The 23,566-nt window shown below is 42.3% G+C and overlaps 1 protein-coding gene across 1 annotated transcript in view; it reads left to right on the plus strand.

The window, feature by feature from the left end:
- LOC111159677 (decapping mRNA 1B) overlaps positions 1-21,637 on the plus strand; it is a 53,697-nt gene extending 32,060 nt beyond the window's left edge. The window contains exons 4-9 of the mRNA XM_022522249.1: positions 3,236-3,302; positions 6,027-6,162; positions 13,813-13,941; positions 15,447-16,307; positions 18,629-18,877; positions 21,454-21,637. Of these exons, the coding sequence (XP_022377957.1) occupies positions 3,236-3,302; positions 6,027-6,162; positions 13,813-13,941; positions 15,447-16,307; positions 18,629-18,877; positions 21,454-21,534 (1,523 nt within the window). The 3' untranslated portion in view covers positions 21,535-21,637. The remainder of the gene's footprint in view (positions 1-3,235; positions 3,303-6,026; positions 6,163-13,812; positions 13,942-15,446; positions 16,308-18,628; positions 18,878-21,453) is intronic.
- Positions 21,638-23,566: the final 1,929 nt, after the last annotated feature.

Consider the following 23,566-nt stretch of genomic DNA (forward strand, 5'->3'; position numbering starts at 1 on the left):
GAGAGATTTGGCTGTCCTTAATCATCCACGCAGAATTAAAAGGAAGGGGGAAAACTGATGCTTCAGGAGCTATGTAAAGGCAATATTACCTTGCCTGTTGCCCCAAACACCGGATTTGTTTCTGACTGAGAATTTCCAAAGCATGAGACAGACCACGACAGTGCAATTTCACAACCGTGTTGTTGAAAAGTCTTGGATTAAATACGAAGAGGACCACCAAAAAGATGAGTCCTTAGGTCACACATTCTAGAAGTCATTAGAATATTTTGGAGTACATTTCAACCTGTTCTTCCTATTCTTTATCCCACTTTTGGGTTTCTTACCTCCAGGTGGGATGTAGAAGCAATTGAGTTGAGCTTCATGCACCAAAGTGCCCTTAAATTTCACCTCTGCTTCAGTGGTGGGGTGGCTGGGAAGCGGCTGGTACGCGGGCGCAGTGGGCTGGCCGAAGGCTCGAAGCATGCTGAACTGCCAGATGTGTACTAATAGGTCACTGTTTTCAAGTAAATAAATATCCTCCTACGAGCTTCTCTCCTTGTAATTTCTTAAAGCCCAGAGGTCACTCCCAGAGGAACATTTCAGCGTTCCACAGGTCCACACGGCAGGTCCCCATCGCTGCAAATTCAGGTCACGGTGATTACTTTTTCAGACTCAGAATTCGAAAAACCACACCTTCTTTTTGGGTTCTTTTCAACCAAGTTTCTTCTTCCTTGCTTGCCGTACTCACTGCCTCCTGAAGGATGGGCCTCTCACCCAGTGGCTTTTACAGGAAAACTGGGATTGAAATGTGAAGTTAATGGTTTCTGTCAGCCTGTCAGCTCATCACCTCCCTGAGGCATGATGATCTCTGGTTTTTATATATCACCACGAGCTGCTTTGATATACCCTCTTGTGCAAGAAGACTGATAGGTTTGTCCAGGGGTTGGGAAGCCTTGGGCCTAAGAGGCAGAAAACTTCGGCTGGAATGTGCACAGATGGAACTGTGGCCGGCTCCTGCTGGAATGCAGCGCAAGTCGCAAAACTATTTTAAGGAGAAAAAACTTGGGCCCAGTTCGACAGTAGCCAGGACTGTTAGTAAATCTGGTTTTTTCTCCACGGACTGGTTACATTTTACATTCAAAACAAGTATGAACTGGGATGAAAAATGCCATTTCAAAATGAGCCCATTTTACTCTTGAAGTCATGTTGTTTTAGAGATAAATGGTCAGGCCCTGAGGAAATCGCCACAATATCTTAAATAGTCATTACAAACCTGGTCTTCCTTTCATTCTGCGCTGACATCTGAAAGATGTTTTCATAGCATTTTTCCTTCCTAAATCTACATTTCAGTTATTTCATGGTAATGACATTGTCAGACTCTTTTCTGCTTGTATCAACAGTTGCCTTGGCATCCTGCTCTTATGAAAACTGGATTCCGTATGTCAAATGCCACAAATGTGTAACATCAAACAAACAAACAAATGACACTCCGAGCATTTCTACGAATACATCCTACAGATTAGGCACAAATGGCTGGTTCCACGCTGCCACTGGGCCCGGAGGTTCCTAGTCATGCTGTGGTTTTCTCCCCTGCTACCTACCACCTTTCTTTTCTGATAGTTTTGGAAAGCCCAGTCTCCCAGAAAAGGAAGTTATCACCAGAACCAAAAAAGCAGACGTGGCTGTTAGTTTTATCACTAAGATTAAAACCACCATAAGACACAAACGTATTCAGATTTATTGTCTTGGAATGTTAGTGATCAGTGTACTTGTGCTGCCAGAGATACAAGCCATGGCAGGTTAGTGTGTCACAGTGTCTGTGGGCAGACAGAGTAGGACGCTGGTGGGGATGGGCTGCTAACAATCTTGAATGAAAAGTTTTAGATACACATTTAATGATCTTGAAACGAAGAATTACTTTTTGATAGTAAGGCCCATAGGCTTCAGAGCTCAGATGTTCTTTTTTCCAAAAGATTATCAATGTATTAAAGAGGAATATGTGTATGTATTTCTAAGATAATAAAATGGTCCTATTCTAGAAATGCTGGAGGGTTCTTTCCATTGTTTTTTTCCTCTTCACATGGGGATTGCTAAGAAATCCTGGCACGCTAATCATACAAAAAGTTTAAAACCCCGTTGCCACCTTTTGGCAAGTCAGTAATTCAGATTTATGGGGTTCCTTTTAAACATACCTGCCTAAAATAGCACTAGGAAGACATTTCCTGAAGCTTTCGTTATCTGAATCATTACTGACAAGAAGCAGAAATCCCACACTGAGGCATTGGTCAGGTGGGGGGAAGAAGTTGTCAAAGCATCACAGCTGTTTTAATGACCAAATAACATTCGGAAAATTAAATATTTTGAATGTTTAAATTTTAATGGTTTTTCCTTCAAAAAAATGTATTTTGTTGGTTTTTGTTTCCCTATCATAACACTGCTGCTGTTTTCAATGAAGCATTTGAAAATGTATCTGTAGCTAATGCAACATTTATATGATTAATACCACCAGATCCTCAATTAGATCTTTATAAATGTATTTTGGAACTGTTTAGCCTTTGCTATAAAAATGATGTAGATAGGCACATATTAAAGTATACAATTTATCTGAAAATTGTTATATGAATCTGTAGCTCCATTATACCACATTTTTCTTTCATTGCTAAATGATTAAGTTATGGTTACATCTCATCTTTCAACAGTTGTAAATTTTCCATACAGGCATTTTGAAGTCAGAGATTTGTTATTGAATTTTATTTTTTCCTGCACTGTGTCCTAACTCAGAGCTTACAGAGCCAGTTTCTTGGTGAACATATTCCTGGGAGGAAGAGGAGGAGGAGGAGGAGGGAGAGAGGTTTGTAGGCCTAATTTCGTGCATCAGGTTTCTGGATACTTCACAATAAAGATGGAATATGTGTGCAAATGGAGTCTGGACCCAGTGATGTTTCAAAGCCAGGACGTCAGAAATTCTGACTTCATCCTCAATCTGTATTCATTCATTTAAGAAGCATTTGCCAAATGCCTATTATGTTCAGGTGCTATATTGTTGAGGACGGCACACTTTATGGGGGAGGGGGTGTCCCTGCATATGTGTAAGACCACACTTCAGAGTTCTCTGGGGGCTTAGACAATTCCAACACTAGGTTTTCCAGCTTAAACTCCGGTGGTGGGTTTCATTTATCCATGAGTACTTTTTTCCTTCAAGTTCCATTTTGTAGTTTTGAAGGTGCTCATAATTTGTTTGATGTGTTTTTTGCAGTGTCCATTTATGGGATTTGGTTTTATGATAAGGAAGAATGCCAAAGAATTGCAGAGCTAATGAAAAAGTAGGTGCTGAAAGGCTAAGTATTTTCTGGACCTGATGCTTTTGTCTGTGCTTCTCAGTGTAACTCCACTATACTCTAAGCAGAATGGACCTCTTACAGCAGTCCTTTCCACTGTGGCTAGGAAAACGTTTACTATTACTTAAAGGAAAAATAAACATAAGTCACACGTTTCATATTTTTTAAATTTTTTAAAATTTATTTTTAATTAATTTATTTCTTATTGTTATTGTTAGTCATCATACAGAACATCATTAGTTTTTGATATAGTGTTCCAAGATTCATTGTTTACATATAACACCCAGGGCTTCATGCAATCCATGCCCTCCTTGATACCCGTCATGGGGCTCACCCATCCCTCCCACCCCCTGCCCCTCTAAGACCCTCAGTTTGTTTCTCGGAGTCCACAGTCTCTCATGGTACGTCTACCCTTCTGATTCCCCCCGCTTCACTTTTCTTTTCCTACTCCTAATGTCCTCCATATTTTCACTAGGTAAGATTTCTCATGTAGAATAGTTCACCTCATTTTTGTTCTGCTTGTGGGAAATACCTATAATATGAATTATTCCAGATGGCAGTTTTCTTCAGTATTTTCCTCATTTGTAAATTAGCAGGTTTTTTTTTTCTCTGAAAAGTTATCAGTATAGCTGACAGTAAAAAGAACATTCAGAACATTTTAAAGGCTGCTACACTTTCTCTAAGATCTTTCCTTCCGGCCCTAAATGCCTTCCTATAACTGCATATCCAGGGTTGTGGGAGCTCAGAGTTTCCTCATGTCTCAAATGCTGTGAGTACTCAGGATAGACTTTATTTTCAGTCTTGTTGGAAATATCGGAGTCAGTATTGGTTTAGTGATCAGTAGGCAGTCCCTTTTTTTGTTGCTGGTCTCTTTCTTTTAATCTCCTGATGCCTTGTGGTTTGTCTTGCCCGCGTTTTGGGAAAGTTAAATCAGGGTCTGACTGTCCTACTCGTGGCTCCCTGACTGCACTGAAAGGGAGGCCCAGGTAAGCATGCTGTCTTCTCTGTGACTGGTCAACTCTTTGATCAGTCCTTCAGCCCTGAGGCTGCTCCCTGAGAGGCAATTAATTCCCTGCTTTAAGGTGATGGTTTAGAGCCTTGGAACAAAATCGGTTTCCTACCCAGGCCGTATCTCAGCCGGTGACCCGGCTCCACCAAACACACAATATGGCAGCTGTCCACGCAGATTGGACAAAACATCTCCATCTGTGAAGGCACCCATCTTCCAATTTTAAATCCCGGGGCAATGAAATGACTAAAAAGTGACCCCCAAAAATGAATGTGGGGAACACTTTTTTATAAATAGGCTTCTGAAAATCTAGCCTGTGATGATAGCTAATTGTAGGTAACCAGCTCACGTTACAGGTGGTGATTAAGTGGGTTCAAACTGGTATTTACCCCCATCACCACTAGTTCCTAACACATTCATGTTATTTTAAACCATACAACGGATCATAATAGCAGGATTTCATATAGATGAAAAAATACCCCACGGCTCAGCTGAGAGACCATGTTCAAATTGTTAGCATTCGGCAGTAGTTACTTAACAGCTGGGGCAGGAAATTGATTGTCGACTAGCAATAAGCAGCTGATAAGTGTAGATTCCGAGCCCTTCCTCAGTTAGAATTAAATCTTCCCATAAGTTCTCAGGTGTCTTTTACCATAAATGACATGGCCGTTATAAAAATTTGAGCTGAAAGTCAAAGTACACAGAAGGAAAAAGTATTTTTCTCAATGTCACCTGGCACCATCGAGGAGCGATCTGGTCTCCCTCCTGTATTGTTTTCAGGAAAACAGAAGACACTCTTCATTGCTCTGGTTTTTTTTTGGGGGGGGGGGGATGTTTGTTTGTTTGTTTGTTTAACGCCCCCTCTTCTAGAATGAAATCTTCACAGTTTATAATTTGCCAGAGGATTATAGGATTTGAGTTGCGGAGGTCAATTTTGCTTTGAGTACAAGGCACATTGAAACAAAAAAGGGGAGTGGATCTCGATTTGCCCTGGGGTTTGCTCAGTGTTTGAGAACTCTAAATTGGGTTTCCTCAGCAATTAATGAGTCCTTTCAAGTGCTCCAAATGAGGAGGTGGCAATCTTTTTCTGAAAAAACAAACAAACAAACAAACAAAAAAACAGATCGTGAGTGTTTCAGGCCTTGCAAGGCCATAGGTCTCTGTCACTATTCAGCTTAGCAATCATGGTGTGAAAGCCACCAGTAGATGTAAATGAGACATAAACCGGTGAGTGTGGCTATTGGTAACTTACTTTACAAAAACACTTGGTGTGCTGGATTTGGCCTGCAGGACATAGTTTGGCCACCCCTCCCCTGGGTTCATATGCGTAGTCACTATACTCGGGACCTCAACTCTTGTTTTTCTTCTTTCACTTCCTGAGCAGTCTTACTTCTACTATGACTATAACAAGATAAAAATAAGTGGGGACGCCTGGGTGGCTTAGTCAGTTAAGCCTCTGCCTTTGGCTCAGGTCATGATCCCAAGGTTCTGGAATTGAACCCCGCCTCAGGCTCCTTGCTCAGCCAGGAGCCTTCTTCTCTCTCTCCCATTCTCCCTGCTTGTGCGCGCTCTGTGTCTGTGTGTGTGTGTGTGTGTGACAAATAAATAAAATCTTAAAAAAAACAAAGATAAAAACCATCTATAAGCCATTTGTGTTGAGTTTGTTTTTCTTGTGTGGATTTTCCCCTCTATTTTTCTAGCCTAACTCAATATGAACAGTTGAAAGCCCATCAGGGAGGTGGAACAGGAAACTCCCCAATGATCCTCAATTCAGGAGAGGGCAAGGAAGTAGATATCTTAAGAATGCTCACCAAGGCCAAAGATGAATACACCAAGGTGAGTTTTTGTCTTCTTTTGTGAAACATACTTAAATCCTACAGTGGTAACATGCTTTTGGGAGAAGGGTTAGTGCTATTCCTTCCACCAAACAAAATCGAATGAAAAATTAAATCTCTATTTGTTTTTAGCAAGCTAAAGAATACTGTTTGTTTTAAGTGGATTAAAAGGTAGACTAAAAAATCAGCAGCCTTCCTATATACAAACAGTATCCAATCAGAAGGTTTACTCGAAGACCCCATTTACCATAGCAGCTATTAATATAACATTCTTCAGAATAAAATTAGCAAGAAATGAGCAAAACCTGTATGAAGAAAACTTTTAAACACTCCTGACAGGCGTAAAAATAGACTTGAACAAATGGGAAGGTTATGTCCTGATCTTAGATAAGAAGATAAAACTTAAGGCACTCACTTCTGTTTAATCTGCAAATTTAAGATGATTCCTAAACAAACACAGACGGTTTCTTCTTTCCTGGAGCCAGACAAGTTGACTAGCAGGTTCATATGGAGAAATATGTAAGAAAGAGTAGTGGGAAAAATCTTGACAAACAAGAGCAATATTGGATGGGAGAGAAGGGGGAACAAGCTCTACCTGTCTGATATTAAGGCATTAAACCGTAAGCACTTAAAACTGTATGGTCTTGATGTTACTGATGCATAAACAGCCAGATAGACCAATAGGACAGGTGGGAAAGTCCAAATGACACCCCAGTGTATATGAAATTTAGGACATGATAAAGATGAAAATTTCAAATTAGCTGTTTGAGTGGATATTTAAATAAATGATATTGGGACAAGTGGCAGCCATTTGGAAAAATACAAAATTGGATTTATACCAGGATAAATCCCAAATGTATTAGAAATATAAATGTTAAAAATAAAACCATTCAAACACCAGAAGAAAATGTGTATGGATTTCTTTGTAATCTAGAAAGGGGAAGTCTTCCTAATAAACTCTGCCTTAAAACCCAAAGGCAATTAACTCAACTACATAAAAATAAAAAAATAAATGTTTTGCCTGGTTTTAAAAAAACACAAGCAAAGTGAAAAGAAATGTTTATACTTAAGTAAATAGGAGGGTTAATTTCTCAATTTTATAAACTGCTATTATAAAAATTGAGAATTAAAAGATTATCACGCTCTAGAAACATGGGAAAAAAGAAAATTAAGAGAACAAAAGACAGTTAAAACCTTGAATTTAGAAACCAGCTGAAATAAGCATTACATAACTGAATATCATACTATGACATAATTACTTAGAAAAGAAATTGGGGAGTGACTTCAGAACCCCATAGTTGGACTGAATACCCTTAGACAAAAAGAACTGCAAAGAAATTGTAAACTTCATTCAGTGGTTTCATTGTTAATGGTAATATTGGCATTGTAATTTTTTAGCTGTCGTGGATATAATAAATGAGTATGTTTATGCGGTCAGAACAAAACCTTCAGTGTAAAAAGATATTAAGTTAAAACCATCTAACATTAAATTTTAAGTTGGAATATAAGAGTTAGTTCATATTTTGTTTCTTAAATATGTAGTTACTCACTTTTTTCCCTGAAGAGACCTAGAAATAAGTGACAACTCAGGAGCAGCAAGCACCTCTGGCCCCCAGATTATTGTTTCTAAATACTATTCTCCCCCTCATGCCAAAAGGTAGCAGAGCTCTTTAAAGAAATTCCCAATTCCATGTCTGGGTTTAGGAAAATCAAGTAAACAAGAGTGATATGAAAGGGGCATAGCAGTCAAGTTGAAGCGGCCACTGAGTAATGGCATCAACAAGAAAGACTACAGTAGATTGAAACACACTGAGCACATATAAGCTCTGAGTTCATGGTGATGAGTGAGCAAGCAGGCCAAAAATATAAAATAGAACAAAAAGTAATTACTGGCTGTTCTTGGAGGTACTAAGATACCAGCTCTTTCCTCTGAAAATTGGTAGTTAATGGGAAGGAATTAAACATTTATCCTGTCTGACCAGGAGATACAAATTTTCAGAGGAGCCACATGATCCCAGTTGATGAGGTAAAGTCTTCTCTACCAAAGAATTCCAGCTATTGAGTGTAGATGAAATGATAGAACTTAAAACCATGCTAGTAAAATAAGCGATTCAAGCAATGAACGTTAGTAATGTAAATATTAGAAAGGTTGATGGAAACTTGACCATGAAAATCAGTCTACCACCACGTGAGCCCACTGACCAGTGCCATTAAAGGTTGAATAATCAGATATCATGTGTCTTCTAATGTGATATAATGTGGATTTTGTAGCCCCACCTTGAAATATATATTGTTGATCCTGAATCTTTTAATTTTTTATTTAAATTCAATTTAGTTAAGTGCTCATACATCAAGTGCCCTCCTTAGTACCCATCACCCAATTACCTCATCCCACCTTCCAGTAAACCTCAGTTTGCTTCCTAGAGTTAAGAGTCTTAACAGTTTGCCTCCCTCTCTGTTTTCATCTTATTTTATTTTTCCTTCCCTTCTCCTATGTTCATCTGTTTTGTTTCTTAAATTCCACGTGAGATCATAATGGTATTTGTCTTTCTCTGACTGACGTATTTTGCTTAGCATAATACCCTCTAGTTCCATCCCTGTTGTGAGCTTTCTTAAACTTAACTAATTTACTAAAAATGAAAGGGAAGAGGGGCAGGCAGAAAACAAATTAAACGGCATGACAAAGAAGCAATCAGAAAAGTCCTGAATGAAGCGGGACATGCTAAAGGACAACTGGTCAGTTTTCTCCAGCATGGCTTTGATTTGATGGTTGGCTTGCCCTTGACGGGTAGACTGTGAGCTCCTTGAGCACAGAGAACGAACACCCTGTATTCATCTTCATAAGCCTAATCTCCTTCAATGTTCCAGGCACATATGTGCTAAATAAATGGTTGTTGATTGACTCAATGTCTATGAATATGAATTAATCACAGTTTCATTGTCCTTCAATCAGAGGGCCTGGACAGAAGTGCTTCAATCCCAGATGCGGTCAGTAACAACGATTTTTGTATTAGTTTTCCATTTTGCTTAATTCTTCAGCAGCTGTTAAAAGACATCTAATAACCTGGCAACTATGAGTTAATTATACTTTACCTAACTGTACTATGTTAGGCACCCTAAAGATCAGTCTCAAATGGTGACATTTTTGCCCTCCAGGAACTTGGGTTCTGTGAGGACAGCACAACAATAGCCAATAAATAAAAAAGGCATATACTGAACAAAAATTATTTTATTTCTCCTCCTTCCCTCCTCCCAGCACACACACACACACACACACACACACACACACACACACACACACATTGTATTATTTTTATTTTATGATGTTTGACATCTTAAAAGTCATCGGGTTGGGGCCAGAATCCTCCTCCCTGGGCTAGACAATTTTTTTCTTTTTTAAATAAGTAGGCTCCATGCCCAGCGTGGAGCCCAGCACAGGGCCTGAACTCAGAACCCTGAGATCAAGACCTAAGCTGAGATCAAGAGCTCACTGCTTACCCAACGGAGTCATCCAGGTTCCCCTGGACGAATTAATTCTTAGAGCTAGCAAAGGGCCCAGTCAGAGGCTGCCTTTGCCAGGCAGACTAGCCATCCAGAGCCATCCCTTCTTCATCTGGCCCCCAGCACCCCAGGAGACAATATTCCTCAGCCTTAATTATCTCAGGTCACAGGACTAGGGATCACCCTATAGTTTAAAGCCTACTGAAAAGTATCCAGACTAGCCAATCCTAAAGTGCAGAAACCCCAGTAGAGGCTCTAGTCTTGGCTCCCCCCAGCCCCTGCTTTCTGTCTCCTGCCCATCCTGAGGCTTTCCCATGTGGCCTCTTGTTGCTAAGACCTATAAGTATATTTGTTCCCTGAGCCTCTCCAGTGTCTCCCCTCTAGCTGCACCTGACTGTCTCACAAAAGAGCACAGAACACACACACACACACACACACACATGCACGCACACGCGCACACACACACACACACACACACACACAGAAACACTCATACGTGTGGTTTCGGAGACTTAAACCATCACTTTAAACTGTACCTGCAACTTGCCGTGTTTCCCCCTCACTTTCTTTGCCCTTCAGAATCTCCATATTCTTCAAGGCCCAGTTAAAATTCCACCTTTTACACGGAGTTTTCCCAGATCTCTTCATTCAGGTTAATTATTCTTTCCACTGAACTCACCAGTCTGTTACTATTTAGAATTTATTTTGCTCTTCCTCATTTATTACAGTTAAGTCAGTTTCTCCCACCATAAGCTTACTGAGGTCGAAGCAATGTTCTATTCATCATTATGCTTCCCCAGATTGATTGTTAAAATGTTGACATAAAGTGCAGATGTTTAATCGGTATATAGACTTGCTTTTCTATAAAATCAAATACATGTTATATACATAACATTAATTGCTCCAACTGTGTGATAAACAACAGAAGAAATTATCCCTTCTGCCATTAACAGCCAGAGGATGTAACCTTCCAGGAGCACCTGTTACTTCTCTGGTCTAAATTCCTCTTGGTTTCTCATGGCCTAGCATATGGACCTTCAGACTCCTCAAGGATTGCATAACGTAGCCCCAGGTTATTCTCCTAACCTCTCTACCTTCTCCCCACACTCCCTACAAATATTTGAAACTCCTGCTGAGCGGAGTAACAGTGCTGCCTCCTCTAAGGGCCTCATGGCTTTCTTCCCATGCTGTCCCCTCTCCTTCTTTACCTGTCAATGTATGATCAGTCTTTCAGGCCCCATTTCAAATGGGCTTTGCCCATCCTGTTATTTCTGATCTGCACAACCTGATGTATATGATTCCCCGTGAACTTCCACTGCATTGTGCAGACCTGCTTTATATTTGCCTGTGTTCGTGTAACCTCTTCTCCCACACACAGACATTTCAGAAAATGTGGAGTTCATGAGTAAAATGGCTCTGAGGTATGGGAGAGGGGGAACACAGAGGCAAAAGAGAAGAAGACAGGATTTACCTGGGATTTCTCGTGTAAGGAAATGGCTCTCCCATCACCGGGAGTATTCAGGAAGAGACTGCATGGGGACATACTGGGGTATTAGGAAAAAATATGTCACTTTTCTGAGTATAGATTAAACTCAGTGACTTCTGAGCTCTTCCCAACTTTAAAATACTTTCAGTTTATGAAAACCCCAAAAACTAAGAGGAGGAAAAATTTCAGCTAGAGGTATATGTTGTTGGTAAAGTAAAGCCTAGTGACATCAGATGCAACTGTTAGATGAAGTTAATAAAATAATTTAAAAACCTTATTTTGGCCAATATTTTATGTTTTTCCCCCAAGAAACAATTTTCTGTGAATCTGCTATAAGGCAGCATGATGTTAATTTGAACTTCACGTCCTTTTACCTCCTCCCTATTAGACTCGTGGTTGAGATGCAAATGAACAGTAAAACCACCAACTCACAGTAAGAGGAAGAACCAGGGCCAGAAAGGATCTTTGGCCGTGTAGTTAAGTTCTGAGTATGCAGAAAAAAAAGTGGACTATTTTGTGTTTTGTGGCTTAAGGCAAGAGTTAATAGTTCTCTTTCAATATACTGTGACTTATTTATAAAATTAAAGAAATTACTGAGTGTCTTTTGATGCTCAGTGAGAAAATTCAAAAAAGTAGAAAAGTGAAATAAAAAATATCCATAATCCTGTAACCCAAAGATCTCTACTTTTAATGCTTTCAGTGTATTTTCTTCCAGACTTTTCTCTTGGCATGAGTACATATGTTTGTGTTTGTGTGTGAGAAAATGGGATCATGTGACACAGTTTTTAAGACTTTAAAGAAGTGCCTCAGGATCTCTATGGAGAATCTATTATACACTTTTTCCAGCTCTGTTTTTTTTTTTTTCCAAGTATCTTAAAGTTATTTGGGTCAGGAGAAGCATAGAAAATTAAACAGCTGGAAAATGAGCTACGAACTATTGAGGTAGATGATGTTTAATTCTGAGCAATTTGATAGCAATTTTTACATGAAAGCAAGGCTTCAGTGATAGAAAACAGCTTCTAGCAATTTTACTTAGAAAGGATATCTAGGGCTTATGCATAGCAGGAGACAGGGCAGACTTTCAGCCTGTGTGGGTATATGTATAGGGAAGGTGGGGAAAAATCTGTTTTTCTTTGTTTGAAATTCAAGGTCTCTTAACACAGAGAGGTTGTGATCTCGGGGTTGGGATCTCAGGGTCGTGAGATCCAGCCCCACATCGGGCTCCACACTCAACACAGAGTCTGTCCCTCTCCCTCTGCTCCTCTCCCCTGCCCTTTGCACTCTCTCTCTCTCATAAGTGAGTAAATAAAATAAATAAATAAAATCTTAAAAAAAACAAAAAGAAAACATACAGACAGGGTCATTCAGTGAATGTAATCTGAGCATCCACTTGCTTTTCTATAGCAAGCAGAAATTAAAGGCTTTCATGCTAAAATTTTGTACGTGTCTTGTGTTGGTTATTGCCTTGGAAAGCCAGGCCAGTTAGTTCATGCAGCCATACCATTAACCACCAGCATTCATCTAAGAATTAGAAATAACATTTTATGACTCACAGTGGGATTTCACATCCCACTTCATCTAGTGCCAAATATCTAAATTACTGATAGAATTCTTGGAAGAAAATGATTAGTCTTTTGTACAATTAACTTTACAAGCCCAAGTGAACTTGGTGGTGATTGACCCATGCTCCTACATCCTTGAATTAGAAAATACAACCCAGTAATTGTAAAACACACTGGAAGCCCTGGGTTCCTGGGGGTTGAGATTATGTTTATGTCTCATTCCATGTGAGGAACAGTGTGAAATATTTTCTTACCTGAGACCTTGACGGTTGAAACTAGCAATGCTATGGAGAGTATATAATAGGAGGTAATGATTTTATATTCAGTTTTAGTTGGTGTTTTAACCAGATAGATACCGCCGTCATCGCTGTGTTCTTTGTGTCATGAATCCTACTGTGTTAGCGATTGTATGGTTGGTTAGATTAATGTATGATAATGATTCAGTATTTGAAATGATGGGTCTTGTCTCTCATCTCTTTCTTTGTGAAGTTCTAATTTGCAGTGAGTGGCTCAGAATGCTCATAGTTATTTTATTCAGATTATTATGAATTATTCTGTTTATGTTAAAAGCCATCTATTAAATAAAGAGGATGTTAGTAATTTTTAAGGCAGTGGTGTAAGTCAGCTTTACTTTTTGGTTTATAGAACAAAACGGGTCAGTTGCTTTGGTGATAACAACCCTCAAATTTTAAATCAACTGCTGATGGGTGAATAAAACCATACTGTAATCCAGACATGGCATTTAAAGAGTTGTTTCTATCACTGTTTGTCATTGAAAAGCATTAGACTAGATATTTTTAAACTATTGCTTCTGAAGCATATCTTTAGCCTTTCAAATATCCAAATATCTCTGAGCCTCTCAGTCTTAGGGCTAATGCCATCGGTAGTATTTTAGGGCGCCGAAATTGTGCAACTAAGAAAAATTAAACTGCAATTTGATTTATATCCCTCATATCAGAGGAGATTGTCATTTCCCTTTTCGCATGAATGTCTATCAAAAAATAGCTACCAATTAGATAAAATAAAGAGCGAGAAGTTATGTTCTTTTAAAAAGATGAGAGCTTCTTTTATACCCAAAATGAGGTGCTTTTTTCCATTTCAGTGTAAAACCTGTTCTGAGCCAAAACAGATAACCAGTTCATCCGCCATCTATGATAACCCCAATCTCATCAAACCAATTCCAGTGAAGCCCAGTGAAAACCAGCAACAGCGCATACCTTGGCCCAGCCAGGTAAGAAGTCCTCTGCTTTCCATTTGCAGTTTCCCTACTGGATTGTGAAAGAACTTTTCCCCAGAGCATAGTCAAGGGAGAGCCCGGTGCTGTCCAGAGGTGCTTCAGGGTAAATCCAAGAAAGAGAGATTTCAACATGGAGATTGTTTTCATTTTAATAATGTATTCTTCCTAGAAGAGGATTGATATTTTTAATGTTGGCATCTGCTATATTCCGTGCTCATCTCTTGTGGACTTGAGCTCCTTAGAGGAAATGTATTTTTTAAAAACAGTGAACTCATAACACTGTCAGAGCTGACAGGAGTATTACCTGCCAGGCCTGCGTTCTTCCTAGGTAGGTGGTTGGTTTCCCAAGGCCACCGAGAGGAGGACAACCAAAGCAACAACTGTCAGTTACACGTTTCTGAGCACTTCCTCTGTCCCGGCTACAGTGCTGGGCACTGTGTGTATAGAGTGGGATTCCGGTTCTAAGGAGTGATATAAAATTCCCCTGTAGACTTGCTGAGTTATCATTGTATTAGCATCTCAATATATGAAAATGATAGCATTTTTTGGTAGGAGTCTATGATAGTTTGCAGAATAGTGCAGCATTAACAAAATTGTTAATCTGCAAGTCCTATTATTGATTGTCAATGTAGTACAGCTATTTCCACTTCCCATAGTTATTCCTCATTAAGGGTTTGGGTTTTTTTTTAAAGGAATTCGTTTAAATCAATTTTGAAAATGAGCATAGAGCCAAAAGACATAAAGACTGGCTAATGAAAGTCTTGTATTGAATTTTTGAAAAGATAAGTCTTTTCTAATTATCTTTTAGCTTGCTTTTATTGTTTGCCTTCCATGGGAGTTTTTTATTTTAATAAAGAAACTGGAATATGTTGATGTTAGAAGGAAGCTCATGTTTTCTTAGCCCAACAACATGGAGAGCAGCAGAAGGAGCAGGAAGGGCTATAGGGCAGGAAGGAGGTAGCTTTGTGACTGACTCAGACCAGGGACGGTTGTATGTATGCATGAGATGATTTTTTAAAGCTACTGGTGTATGGCTGAAAGGATCAAGTTAGTTTAAACAACTTATCCTTAATTTCTCTAATTCTGCGAAAGGCTACTGACATCCCCATATTCCTGTATGTTCTCAACATCTTCTTATACTCTGCAGGGTTAGGCAGACTTCCTGTTGAAGAGATTATTTCCATTTTAGTATCTAGAACTTTGCACCACCGTGGTTCCCTGTCTGTGAACCCCAGGCCCATCAAGGGCTATTTCATCCATGAGCAGGTGCTAAAAACAATTGCTCTCTGGGGGATGGGAGCGAAGAAGGCTGTGAAAATTTTTTTACCTGGAAAGGAGGTCTTACGTTTGTAAAATTGATTAGAATTATAAAGTTTTTCATTCTCCGTAACTGATCCTATGTAAATAAAGATACGCTCAGTCAGGTTGGTAATGTTTCCTAGCCCACCATATAACAAATTGTATGTAGACCCATTTTCAGACATTTTTATTTTTTCCAGACCTTAGACCCCGAGCCCCAACACTTGTCCTTGACAGCTCTCTTTGGGAAGCAGGACAAATCCACCTGTCAGGAAACCGTGGGGTCCCCACTGACCATCCACAAGCAGCAGCAGCAACAGGAGCCACTTCCCGTTAGGCAGGGGGTCGTACGCTCCCTCTCCTACGAGGAACCCAGAAGACATTCGCCCACCCTCGAGAAGCAGCTGTGTCCCGCCATTCAGAAACTCATGGTCCGGAGTGCAGACCTCCACCCATTGTCAGAGCTGCCTGAGAACCGGCCCTGTAGAAATGGCAATACCCGTTCCACTGGGGAAGTTTTTCTGGGACCTGTGCAGCCAGGGTCTCCACATAGTGTTGGAACTTCTCAGCGGGTACAAAGTGCTTCCGGAACTCAGAGCCTGTTGGAGAAGCTTCAGAGTGGCCCAAGGCCAGCAACCAAGTATGAGCCTAGCACAGCGACCCCTGCCAGCTCAGCTGTCCCAAACCTCAGCACCACCCTCCCCACTGCCACCCCTGGTGCCCCAATAAAGGGGCAGGCTCAGGCACAGGCAGGGTATTTCAATGGCTCCCTTCCAGCTCAGCCACTAAGACACCAGGTTCATGGCAAAGAGCCGTCCACACACCCAAGACCCATGCTTCCCCACTCTGGCAATCAGACTAGCAGTTCTGGAGTGATCTCCCCTCAGGAGTTACTGAAGAAGCTTCAGATTGTCCAGCAGGAGCAGCAGCTGCACACGTCTAACCGACCAGCCTTGGCAGCCAAATTTCCTGTGGTAACTCAGGGCTCCAGGACACGGAAAGCTTTGGAGTCCTGGATGGACAAGACAGCTGGCGCAGAAAAGCAGACTCCTCTTTTTCAGGTAGATATCTTCAGGAGGGTGCAGGGGGAGGAGCAGGGGGTTGTACTGCTCTAGTGCTTCGTAAATACTTGATGAGACTTAGAATGAGCCTCAGCGCTCTGGGGATGCTTCCGTGTAGGACAGGGCACCACAAGCCACATCTGGCACCTTGTTATCCCCATAACGTTCCTCGTGGAGAGACAGTCCTTTCTTTGCTTAGCCATCTGGGGGCTCCCCTCCCTTAGGAGGTACTTTCTTTGTCAAGTTAAATCTTCACAGTGTTACAAGGTCTGAGACAAACACATAGACACGGAAAACAACAGAGACGTATAGAAAACGCCCGAATCTTTGTGAACATTTCCCGTCCGCGTTGAAATCATTTGAGATGCCAGATATCTGACCTCTTCTTCTTATTTTAAAATCATTACTATTTATTTATTTAGTCAGTAAATATTTCTGAGCACTTACTACATGCCGGGCATTGTGCTACCTGAGGGCATGTACCTCATCGTTTGTGATGAGGCTTACGTACTCACCCCCTCTGCAGGCACATGGTCCTGGGTGGGGGTGCTTGAAGTCAACAGGAAAAACGTATCACCTCCTCAAAGGTACAGGCTATTTTTATTTCTATCACCACTGTAGCTTAATGAAGATCAAGAGAGGAGTAAGTAAGTATGCCATCTAACTCACCCTCCACCCCCTCCCACCACCACCACCACACACACACAGAGTGCCAGTCGGGGAAATACGTTGAGTTCTAGAAACACCCTGTCCTTCAAGGAAGGTGGCTCTCTATGTATCAGTAACTTGAAACAGCGATGAAACCACAGCTATCTGATGGCCTGTGAGGAACATTTGGAGATCTGATTTTTTTTTTCCCCCATTTGGATTGGTACAAATTCCTTGAAAAGGCCTTGGGTTTAATAATTAAGACATTCTCCTTTCTTATTACAGATGTCATCCTTGGTCCTTTTGTCATGTTTTGGCAAGTAGCTTACCAACAGTTCCTCAACAAGCCTTCACTTTTTTGAAAACAAAGATGATGGGCACGTAGCACAAGTCTATGTGTATGTGAGAGCCCGAGTCAAAGTGGTTTTGTTCTTTATTTATTACAGTCACAAAGGAACGGTTGTTAGCTGCCCACATCCTCGTTTCACTGCATGGTGTCCCCTCTCTTTCATACCTGCTTTTTTTCTCTTGGCAGGATGGGACACTAGGAAAACTAGGACACTAGTTGGGACACTGGGAAGCTGGGGTTAGTACTTTGACATCGGCTTCTGCAAACACAATTCTTCTCATTTCTCTTGAGCACCCAGGTGTGGACCATGCGCTCTTCCTCGGGGCGGGTGCTGGGACCCTGCTGGGGCGGCATCCGTTCTAGCTCCCTGGCTCCCTATGGCAGATAGGGACAGTTAAAGGAAACAAGCAACCTACCTTCCTCCAAGCTTCTTTCTGCCCACAAACATACCGAGGAGGTGAAATCACAGCAGCTTCTAGACTGCGGGCCTTTATGGCCCCCTTCTCATGAGTTCTTTTGGGGGCATTAGAAGGCTGATAAGTAACATTCTTTTTTCTCACCTGCATTAGAAGCAAATGAGAGCTAGCGGTAGGAGTCAGACGAAGAGCAAAATGTCACTTGCATCACGGGAAAAGCTACTGGAAAACTTGGTTTTAGATTTTTAGCCAAGTGAGGTAGACATGCTCTCGGGGACAGACAAGTCACTGGCAGTGCCGAGCACAACCAGCCCGCCCGGACCCCAAAACTTGAGCTGGAGACACCAGTAGTGTATGCTCTCCGCAAGCGGGGACGTCCTCTCAGGAAGGGACGCAGGAGTGGTGAACACTGGTCAGCGTTCCTGCCTCCCAGGGAGAAGTGAGCCAGCAGGCGGAGAGGCTGGGAAGCATCCTCCACGTGGAGGAAGTGTGTGTGTGCCCCCAGCAAGTGCAGCAACTCCCGGGGGTCTGCTGGAGCTTGAGGTCAGACTAGGGACAACCAGGGAAAAGGCCAGCAGACTTAAATGCAGGCTGCCAAGCGATGGTAAGAAACCAGAAAGATAAAAATCTCACTCAGGGGGCGAGCTTCCTGGGCTAGGGGGGCGACAGTCACAGCACAGACCACCTGAGCTGCTTTGTAATGATGATGAAGGAGCCTGTGTGGAGATCCGACCAGGAATCAGGCTCCTGCAGGCTTTGCGCACCCCCCACCCCGTGGAGTGGCAACAATTACTCTTGAGACCCACTTATCTCCACGCTTGCCAGCCAGGGACCTCACTCTCCCTCTCCCTTTGATCTTGATGAGCCACTGCTTACCGCTGCCCTCTGTGTGTATTTGCCGTGAGCAGGCCGCCTCGCCTCCGCGTGTCCCCGCCACACGGGCTCCTTCTCTGCTCATGTCCCCCATGGTGTTCACACAACCCACCTGCGCCCCACCGAAGGAGAGAGACGCCGGGCTCTTGCCCCTGGGAAGCCAAGAAACTGCTGGCACTTCCACCAGCCTCCTCCTGCCTCTGCCGGCCCCGGAGCCCCCCATGGTTACCAGCAGCCCACTCACCAAGCTCCAGCTCCAGGAAGCCCTGCTGTACCTCGTTCAGGTAGGAGGGCCACGTTCTCTCCCTTCTTTCCTTTACCAGCACTGCCCACTGGGGGGCTGCCACGGGGAGAGAAAGTGTCAGTTAGCCAATGCCTGCTTAGTCCTCCCTGAGAATAAAGAGACCGCGTGACAGTTCAACCTAAACCGCATGGCTTCTGTGCCCGGTTAACTGGCCGTGGCTTTGGGCATCTCCCAACATCAAGGATTTCATAGGATGGAGGATTGACTGAATCCTCCAAACTGTCACCTGCCAGAAAAGAAAGAAGTTCGTGCTGTGTCATGAGCAGGTGCCCCACAACGCGCAGACAGCTCGCCGGCAGGCAGACAGTAGAGATCAAATTCATGTGGGGCAAGCAGTGGGCATTTCAGGGCGCGGGGCAGGCTCCCACGGACTGCTGCAGGAGAAGGGTGCGGGGGGCAGCGGGTTGTGGCTGGGATTCCAAAGGGCATATTATACAAACAATTCTGAAACCTACTAATGAGGACAGGATGGAGGGCCGGGACTTCTCTGTGAGCCATGTGCCTGGCTCGGCCCTGTGAGGTCTTCACCATGTAATCGCTGACACTTTTGGAGAGCTCTGTGCCAGGCTTCACCTACATTAATGCATTTAATCCTTATACAACAACCCTATTTTTTTTTTTTTTTTCTGTTTTAGAGACAAGGAAACTGAGGCTAAAGGACGGGCCTGAGGTCACAGCTAGTAAACAGCAGAGCTAGGATTCAACCCCAGTCTGGCTGCAGAATATTCCTTCCCTGGCACAGAACTGGGGGCCGTGGTAGTGACGGGGGTGGGAGGGGCGGGCCCCCAGGAGGAGGCTGGTCAGCCGTCCACCTAGTGAAGCATGCCCGGAAAATATACGCGAGGGCTTGAAAAGTGGGGCACCTTCACCCAGACAGACTTCAGGCCCCTCGGTGAACAGTTAGGTGTCTTTTTGATACAGTCTTTAAGAAACCTTTTGTGGTACTTTGCTTACGCTTTAGCAGACTTCTGGAGGGCTGCCTAGCACTTCGCAGTTGTTTCATTCTAGTTGAAAAGACTGGTCTCTGTTATTAAAAAACTATTTAAAGGTCATGTATTTTAGAGAGAAGGGAAGGCGCGGGGGCTAGAAATGAGTGTCTGAGTGTGAAAGCAGACTAGCAGTCCGATAAAGATCAACCACACATGGGTGGCCATACCGATCCACGAACAAATATTGGGATAAAAGTATTTCCCGCCTAGTCAGCCCACTCCTGGTAAGTTTGTAAGAACTTAGAACATTAAGCTTCTTCTTCTTCTTCTTCTTCTTCTTCTTCTTTTCTCATGAGCAATAAAGAAAAAAACCTTAAATTTGAATTGAAAAGTTTCACATTTTTCTGGTTCATTCCATTTAAAAAACATGGTTCCATAGATCTTTGTACAGGAGCCAAGACTCTGAAAGTCTAGAGCAGGCCCTGTCTATTGCTTGGTGGAAAATTACATTTATGTTCCCTCCGCTCTCTGCATACACTTTACTTTTCCCCGTGTTGTAGACATCGTCTTCCTGATGAACTCTTGGAAGTCACTCACGCAGTCTGTTTTTAGCTTTCGCCTGTCGATAGGACACAATCTCACGCACAGGGACTTGGTAGGATGAGGAAAAACTGGGATAACATTGCTCTGTTTCATTGCATGAGAATAATGCTAGCTCTGTGCGTGGGGTGCTAAGAGGGAATGAAGGGGGAATGTGAAATGTGGGTGAATTGCTAAAGCTTTAAAGGATTTAAGTGGGAGGGAGAAGTCTCTAGAATTAAAAACCAAGAGCCCCACTGTTTAGACCCATGATTCTCCGTCAGCCCTTAACCAGACAGAGGAACCCAGAGCCTACCAGTCTCACGGCTGCCCACTTGCCAACACCAAAAACTTTCTGTAACTGATGGGAGAATTATGCAGGTTTTGATGAGATAAATGTGGCATATTGCAAGTAAATCTTAACTAATGCCAAGAGCAAAGTATACACTTTGTGGGAGACTTCGGAGGACCTTTAAGAAGCATCAGCAATCTCCTAACCAAACTTGGAGAACCCTTGATCTGGATCATTGCCTCCCAATCCAGCCTCCTTTTCACACAACAGACCCAGGCTTTTCTTGAGTGAACCTCATTCCATTCTGCCATGTGGCTGGGCCGCCCATCTGGACTGTATGTAATGAGCCCTTGCTTCTTCCCAGATTGATCGTTGGAAACCAGCGGCTGACTCCGGCCCTTGCCTCCATTTGCACTTAACACTCACATATGCAGGGCGCCTCGGTGGCTCAGATGGTTAAGCATCTGCCTTCAGCTCATGATCTCATGGGATCGAGCCCCAGGTCACGCTCCTGGCTCAGCAGGGAGTCTGCTTCTCCATCTCCCTCTGCTGCTCTTCTCCACTCATTCTCTCTTCATTCAAATGAAAAGATAAAATCTTAAAAAAAAAAAAAGATTCCCATATGCAGTGAAGAACGACCAGCTGTTGGAGCAGACTGGTAGAGATGAGCATCCTAGTGTCAGCACAGCGGTTCAGCTCCTTTGGTTTCTGCCAAGCAAATCACATTCCCTTGGGTTTTTTGATTTTGTTTTCCAGAACGATGACAACTTCTTAAATATCATCTATGAAGCTTATCTCTTCAGCATGACTCAAGCAGCCATGAAAAAGACGATGTAAAGCAAAACATTTTAAGACTGATTTTCAAGGTCCTGTGGCTCAAGGTTTTTTCGCATCAATGGTGTTACCCTAAATGTTTCTGCCTTTTTAAAAAAAAAAAAAAGTATATATAATATGAAGTAAAATGTTTCAGAATTTTCTTCAGTCGAAATGTGTTTGTTTGTTTGTTTGTTTGTTTTTAATCACATCTTTCAGTATAGTTGGTACTAAGAATCCAGTGGAGAGACAAAGTCTTTTGCTCATATCACACAGTAAATTCCAAGCTTAAATTATTTTTTCCTTGCATGTATGGGGCCACTTTTACAAGAATTAGCCTCTTAGTAGGAAGGGCTGTTCTGGAAACTCGGTTTCTTTTTTATTAATAGCCCTGGTTATTCTTTGAACAGTGGTTTCTCGGTTGCTGAGCGCCTCGTGCCATCGTGGATGCCAGCCACCAGGTGGCAGTGTCACCCCACAGACTAACCTACCCAGCCCTGCCTCGGCCTTTCAGCCTTTGGAAGTAAAGGTTTTTTTTACCAGACAAAGTAAACCTTTCATTTGTAAAAATCTAGTTGGCATGTTTTCCCCGGGCCTTTGAAGGGAAATTATTTCTAAAGGTATTTATAGCTACTTTCTAGAGGATAGTTGTTCTAGGAGTCCACAAGTGGCCCAGATTTCCTGTAACACTTCATTTATCCCAGCTCCTGTTTTTTCTTTTGGACCCAACCAGCAGAATATATGCCTGCCTGTGCTTCCCAATGAACATTTTGTGATTTTCAGCGAAACATGACGAGAGGAAGGTCACAGAAGATTTTAAAGCTTTTTCTTTGCCTCTGAAGAGAGATAGTAGATTGTTTAGGGCCTGATGGATAAGGATTCTTCAAGCTACCATAGCAGATTGATTTTGATGTTCCCAGAGATGAGGAGCTTAATCTTGGAGGGAGGCAGAAGAGCCCTTGCCAAGTTGTTCAGGCCCTAAAATGTCCATATGGGAATTAGTCCCTGCTGAGTATTAGTAATAAATAAAGCTTTGCATTTCTATAGCTCTTTTTATTCTTAGAGCATAAAAAGTCTCTAGCTTACTGCACAGAAGACAGGTTTTATTCTCATTTTATGGGTCACCCAGGAGGCATGGAAAAAAGTAGGTTTCCTCACAGCTTCTGACTGGGGCTTTAAGCTTTGGCCCTTCTGCGGGCACACCATCAGCTGTGTTCCTCAGAATACCACCTCCCACACCTCCCTCGGGAGCATGCTTTCTCTTCTAAGGAGAAAAGGTGGGCGGGAAAGGATTGGACTCTCACTAACCCTTCATGATGTGCCGTCCACTAGGCCGAGGAGTCTACTGTTACCCTCCTACGTTTAGGAAGGGACAGTTTTTTCCTTTTTTTTTTTTTTTTTTTTTTTTGACCTCTCCTACATCATCTCACACAGACATAAACCCATGTGATGCTCTAACCAAACACTTGAAATTAATAATTGCAAGTAATATCTCCATGTTCTTAAAAGGAGAATGGGGCAAAGAGAGACACACACATGGATCTGTTATCCCGAAATCGGTGATGCTGCTCGCTTCTGCAACACACATACTAAAATTGGAACAAAATCAATGATACACTTAACTGCTTGCCAACCTTTTCTTTAAAAAAAATTTCTTTGATCGTAATTACATGTTGAGAGTTGCTTCTCGAACTAGGGAGAAACGAATTCCATTTTAAATGTTGCTAAGCTATCTGGGGGTAGAAAGTGTCTGCTTTCTGAAAAATTTTTTTTTTTAACCTCAGCCTCAAATAAATAGAATAGAGACCTCAGCTGCGGTACCTCCTGTGAAAAGGCACACCGTGCTGTGTGACAGAAGGAAGAGCCTGGGCCCGGCATGGTCAGACCCACACTGCAGGCTTCACTCGCACCTTTTTAGGTCAACACCACAGTGATCTGTTTTGAAAAGTAATAAATTCTCCATCCTCTACTGGAATGAATCACTTTAAAAGTGACAGGCCCAATTCATTTTGACCAAAGACTAAGTCACCCTTTGAAATGATGCTTGGTGATTGAG

Source organism: Enhydra lutris, unplaced genomic scaffold, assembly GCF_002288905.1.
Source record: "Enhydra lutris kenyoni isolate GAN:26980312 unplaced genomic scaffold, ASM228890v2 scaffoldscaffold69, whole genome shotgun sequence".
NCBI lineage: Eukaryota > Metazoa > Chordata > Mammalia > Carnivora > Mustelidae > Enhydra > Enhydra lutris.